Genomic DNA, 6,162 nt, shown 5'->3' with positions numbered 1-6,162 from the left:
TTAAAAAAGGACTACCAAATCAAAAAGTGTTACTTTGTATAAGCAGAAATAACTGGGGTTAACATGTTTTACAATTAGTGAATTAACTGGACACACCTGTGCACACGAGTGCATTCAATTTCTAGATTTTCCATCTTCCTTACCATCTCACGCAGCATCACACTAACCCCGCCCATCTTCATTCCTATTGGTCCATTCCGCAGTCTTTCAGCAGAAAGGCTGTGATTGGTTGTAATCGGCCTTAACGTCAGTGGTGTACAGACCCAACCTAAATGGACAGAGTGTACTGGCGCGTCGACAGGTAGTCATTCAAGTGCGTATTCCCGTTAACTCTGTGTCAAGCGCGGTTATCGACATGGGAAACCCCAAGGTTTTCTTTGACATCACTATTGATGGAGCAAACGCTGGAAGGATTATAATGGAGGTAAGAAAATATACTCTTTACTTAACATTTGTCTCTATTTTAGTAACTGCATTTCCTTTTTATTAAGGTTTAAAATCAGTGACAAGTAGCCTTTATCTGTTGCATCCGTCTGTATGATTTGAAGGGCCTGGAGATCTGACTGGCATATTGTATTACGTCAACTTTTCTACTGCATCTTCTAGGCTTCCATTTTGGTCGCATTTTGCATAACTGGCTTGTTTATATTTGTATATCCCGATGTAGTTTGGTTTATTTATTGCCTTAACACAGACAACATCAATTACATCATAAAACGAATCCTCCAGAGAGACCATATCCTGATGGAAACGCCCAGCAGCAAAAGCACAGCTGGGTATAACAAATGGTGCTGCTGTCTAATGGGCAGATCTGTTGTGGTGATATGATAAGTAAAGTAATTGATTAATGAATGGACAGAAAATCCACCTTTATGAAAATCAACATATCGTTCATATTTAAATGTAAGGATATATGATCTGATTATCTGTTTTGGAATAATGCCAGATATTTATTAAAATGTTCAATATTTTATGACAGTATTTGAACAACATAATATTTCAGAAAATAAATTGGGAAGTGGCATCCCCTATTGATCCTAAATGAGTGATTTAGGGACTTTAAGCCTAAAATCCTGCTTAGTTTTATGATCTGAGATAAAAATGGCAGTTGTTTGAACAAACCACTTTCCCTGTAGTTGCTGTTATCAGCTTTGAAGCCCAAGACATGTTGAGGTTGAGTTTATTTTCATTCTGTGCATTTTGTGTTGAACTGCCACCCACTCATTTGAAACGGTTTGTGTTTTGCAGCTCCGAGCGGATGTGGTCCCCAAAACTGCAGGTATGTTGGATTTAAAGGCAGGCAGGAAACTCGGAGACCCTTTCAAGTAGCAATAAACACTGCTCCTGCTTTTGCTTTTTCAAACACCCAAAATGGATTTGTTTGGTTGGGGAAAGTACTGGTCCCCATTAATCCACAGCTGTTTATTCTGAATATGGGTGGTGGCTGTGGGTGATTCATAGTGTGGCGGTATAAATCTTAACAGCCTGCATAGCTATTTATAGAGCTGAATGTGAGTGTAAACATTGATTCAAGAATATATGCTACTTGGTGCTCTCACATTTTAAATATAAGGAGACGAGGAAAGTGAAAATAACTCTTGTTTGCATTGATTTTGTTTTACCACCTGGTGGATGATGGCAGCATATTGGTTGCCCTATCTCAACTCCCATCATGAGAACCTGCAGGATGCATTAATGACGAACTCATTTGGACCAGCATACTGTAGCCATTGTTAATTGACCTAATTTTTAGTCAATGGGTGGAGAGAAATTGCCTATACTGTATGCACAAAAAATGACCACAAAACAAACAAGAGAGTCGAAACAACAATTAGGACACATGTAAACCAACTCGAATGACTACAAAGGGACACTAAACAACCACACAGAGGCAACACAAACCAACTTAAATACAGCAATGTGGTGTGTACTTACTGAAGTGTCTTCATTTCACAGAAAACTTCCGTGCTCTCTGCACCGGGGAGAAAGGCTTTGGTTACAAGGGCTCCACATTTCACCGCCTCATCCCTAAATTCATGTGCCAGGTACAGTATAGGCTATAAATGTGTCTTTCTCTGTATATGTTTGTATGTATAATATATATTTTTTCAAATTGTATATATTTTTTCAAACAAACTCAGCTTCAACTCGAGATCAAAGATGTGTTTTGACTGCCGAGTGAACTTTTTGTTTCAGGGGGGAGACTTCACTAAACACGATGGAACTGGAGGCAAATCCATCTACGGGGAGAAGTTTGGTGACGAGAACTTCCAGTTGAAGCATCAAGGCATGGGCACCCTGTCCATGGCTAACGCTGGGCCAAACACCAACGGGTCCCAGTTCTTCATCTGCACCGACAGAACTGACTGGTGAGCTCCACTCTGAGCCATGTGCTGCTGCATTCAGGTTTATTCAAACGGTTTTCAATCTCCGTCTCGCATACTAACCGGCTTCTCTCCTCTCAGGCTGAACGGGAAGCACGTGGTGTTTGGAAGTGTTGTGGAGGGCATCGATGTTGTCAAGGCAATGGAGAAGCAAGGCACAAAGAGTGGCACTCCTAAGGTCAAGGTTGCCATTGCAGACTCCGGTGAATTAAATTAGTGCGACAAGGCTCCTTATGTTGCATCCTTTATCATCCACATCCCACTTAATGTGAGGTGGTGAATATCTGCAGCATCAGAGGAAAAACGCCCAATTAATTCCCTTTCTCTCCTATGTTATTTGTTGTGTAATATTTTGTACCTGCTTATCTGTTCTATAAGGACCACATTTGTTAACTAAGTCTGGATAAAATGATCCTAATGGTGTAAATAAAAAAATAAAAATGTAATGCTTTCTTTGTCTTGTCATTGGTAATACAATGCATAAATGCAGTGTTGTCTTTGTTATAATATTTTCCCACTAAGGCATTAACTCAGCACAGTGCTAAAGGAACCAAATATTGTACTTAGTAAAAGTAGAACTACTACAGTATGAAAAATACCCAAGTAAAAGTAATGCTGTTAGAAGTAAAAATTCAAAAGTATTAGCATCAAAATATACTTGAAGTACCAAAAGTTAAAGTACGTATTGGGCAAAGTGGAAATCAGTAGTACAAATTAACAAGTGTCTCAAAATTGAACTTGAGTTATTGTACTTTACACCTCAGTGTTTGTCTAGTATTCATTTTTAATGCAGAAATTGGGTTACTGGAAATACTGCATGTCGACATGATACAGGAGTTTTAAAAAACCCTGAAAATGATGCATGCCAATCCAAATTCCAAGTGCTGCAAACATTAGGGATTCTGCCTTCTGTTGTTGCAGTTGAGCTATTTTACCACGAGGTCAGAACATGCATAACCTGGAAAATACTGTGTGGTTGGGTGTTTCTGTATTTTCAAGGGGTGGATTTATGACGTTTTGTCTTCTTGTGCCTGATTGGTGTCAGCTGTGCAACATCAAAGGCTTTTTATTACTATCGTGAATGAGTGCTATGTTTTTTAACCCTACTTGCCTTCAACGTGGCCCTTGACTCCATAAAATGCATTTATTTATTGGCTGTGATAATATTTAGGTTAACTTTTAATCTTAGGACCATTTTATTTTTCACATCTGGACATACTTTCACTTTAGATGAGGCACCTTTCCCTACTGAACAGCTATTTAAAGTTACCTACTTTTTAGGTGAGTTGGACCATAACACGTTTGTACAGGAGCGTATGATTCATATACCTAATTTTCACAAACTCTTCGTTGCTCCGCCTGTGGAGTAATGTTACAGATTGAACCCCACCCATCTTCATTCCCATTGGTCTATTCTTGAGCCTTCACAAACTTATATAAATACAGACTTGAACAGGAAATGTTTTTTTATCACAACCACATCACAACGCTGTCTGCAAATATGAAAAACGTTTTCTTTGACATCACTATGGATGGAGCTCCTGCTGGCAGGATTGAAATGGAGGTAAGACTATTAAGATATATCCCTTTATTTCAACTATGGTGATTTCATGAAGGTTTAAAATGAGCAACCAGGATGCATTTTACAACAATCTGAATGATTTACAATGTCTGTGTTTTGTAGCTCCGGTATGACATAGTCCCAAAGACTGCAGGTAAGGTTTGCCAATAAGGAAGAAAGCTTTGAAAGGTCACTGAGCTGCTGCTATGGCTTGTTCCACACATGCTCAAAGGGAGTTTTGATTGGCTTTCAATCCTCACCTCAGAGTGATTCATAATATGGGGCGGGCTGTAGGTGAGCGTTTGAGAGCCTGAATAACCAGTTGCAGAGCCAAATGTGCATCAAACAAGGAGTGCTACCACGGCGAGCATTAGGAGGAAGTAAGAGTAGAAAGAAGAAGTAACTGCTGTTGGTCATTTCCAACAAGCAGATGACAGCAATGTGTTGCATGCTCTATACCACAACCTTGCATCTACCATGAGAAATCCTAGAAGCGTTCTAACTGATTTTCTGATAAGACCTTCTTTAACTATATCCAATAGATACAGAAAAATGGCCAACATTTTCTTTTGTGCATACAATAGGCCTACTATATAGAGGCTCAAATACACCATGATGTGCTCTATTGTAATAGTCTCAGTGTCCCGACCACAAAGATAAACTAAACAATGTTGCTACTTTGTAGTATGGCAGAGAGGCCTAAACTGTCCAATTTTAACAGCATATGTCCATTTTAGAATTGATTAGCATTTAAACTTTTATTATTGACTTCCGAGGCCCTGCATGATATGGCGCTAAGCTTCTTTCTGAACTTGTAGCAGAGGCATCTGGATAAGGCCCTGTAGCTATTTCCTTGTCATTGTTGAAGGCCCAGGATGAAAGGGTGTTTGCAGTTATGGCTCCACCCCTCTTTCAAGTTTAACTTTTGGGTTCTTTGTTTTGTTTTTTCAATCTGTTGCTACTCAGTTTTTTTGTTTTGTTTTTCTGCGCATTTTCTGCGCATTGATTTAACTCCTGCTGCCTCACGTGTCATATTCTACTGGTTAGTTGTGAATTTGTTTTTGATTGCTCTCCTGTTTTGCTTAAGATTTTCTTTGTTCACAATGCATTTTATAACAGGAGTTTTAAGAACGATATACTCAAATTAAGTTTCTATTATTCCTCCACTGACGGGTACAGATGTAATTATTTGACCAATTGCGTTTGAGTGGACTTTAGGTTTCTTGTGGATAACAAGAAGGGCAAAACTCTACTGTCCAACCATGGATCAGCTTTTATTTTTATTTCAAAGATTTGATGTATAAAGTAGGCTATATGGTTGCCCCTCTCCTGACTTGTTACAGGGGTATTTAGAAAATGATTGATACAAAAAAAGGAATAAATATAAATGTATATATATACATAAATGAAAAATTGTTTTGGGGGGGAATTAAAGAAAATAATGATTTTGTTTCACAGAAAACTTCCGTGCTTTGTGCACCGGAGAGAAAGGTTTTGGCTACAAAGGTTCCAAGTTTCATCGAATCATCAATGGATTCATGTGCCAGGTACAGTAAAGTCAGGAATTTGGTTTGAGTAAGCGGATTTTTTAATGTCTTTTGCCACAAATACTGAGTAAACTGAGACATTTTATTGTTTTGTTTCAACAGGGTGGGGACTTTACCAAACACAATGGAACTGGAGGCAAATCCATCTATGGGGAGAAGTTTGCTGATGAGAACTTCAAGTTGAATCATTCAGGCATGGGCACCCTGTCCATGGCTAACTCTGGGCCAAACACCAATGGGTCCCAGTTCTTCATTTGCACAGGGGATACTAGCTGGTAAGCTCCACGTTGATCCATTTGCTGCTGTATTCAGGTTTAATCAAACAGTTTCAGCTTATTTTATATGTTCCTCTTTCCTTTTCAGGCTGAACGGAAAGCACGTGGTGTTTGGGAAGGTGGTGAAAGGCATTGAAGTTGTCGAGTCAATGGACATCAAAGGCACGCAAAGTGGTTCTCCTAAGGCCAAGGTTGTCATTGCAGACTGCGGTGAATTATAGTAGCGTGACAAAAGTTCACATGTCCATTTTAACATCCACATCAAAGTGATGCTGAAAGCGTCAATAAAGCAACCTAAAGCGGAATTTGTTTCTGTCATCTCATTCATAAAAACCTGCTCCTTTGTTTATTTCTGTAACACGACATCAACAACACTCTCATTTGTATTGGTTGGT

The 6,162-nt window shown here is 39.1% G+C and overlaps 2 protein-coding genes across 2 annotated transcripts; both read left to right on the top strand.

The window, feature by feature from the left end:
• The first annotated feature begins 220 nt into the window (after positions 1-220).
• On the top strand, positions 221-2,830 carry LOC134868514 (peptidyl-prolyl cis-trans isomerase-like). Its single transcript, XM_063889716.1, has 5 exons — positions 221-424; positions 1,249-1,279; positions 1,957-2,045; positions 2,197-2,369; positions 2,466-2,830. The coding sequence occupies exons 1-5, from the start codon at positions 356-358 to the stop codon at positions 2,599-2,601; spliced, it is 498 nt and encodes a 165-aa protein (XP_063745786.1). The 5' UTR covers positions 221-355; the 3' UTR covers positions 2,602-2,830.
• Positions 2,831-3,750: 920 nt separating this feature from the next.
• LOC134868228 (peptidyl-prolyl cis-trans isomerase-like) lies at positions 3,751-6,072 on the top strand. The gene is made up of 5 exons (XM_063889198.1): positions 3,751-3,948; positions 4,069-4,099; positions 5,404-5,492; positions 5,595-5,767; positions 5,856-6,072. Exons 1-5 carry the CDS (start codon positions 3,844-3,846, stop codon positions 5,986-5,988), a joined length of 531 nt encoding a protein of 176 aa, XP_063745268.1. The 5' UTR covers positions 3,751-3,843; the 3' UTR covers positions 5,989-6,072.
• The last annotated feature ends 90 nt before the right edge of the window (positions 6,073-6,162 follow it).

This window comes from Eleginops maclovinus, chromosome 8 (genome assembly GCF_036324505.1).
Source record: "Eleginops maclovinus isolate JMC-PN-2008 ecotype Puerto Natales chromosome 8, JC_Emac_rtc_rv5, whole genome shotgun sequence".
Taxonomy (NCBI): Eukaryota; Metazoa; Chordata; class Actinopteri; order Perciformes; family Eleginopidae; genus Eleginops; species Eleginops maclovinus.
This window is presented reverse-complemented; position numbering and strand designations above follow the sequence as displayed.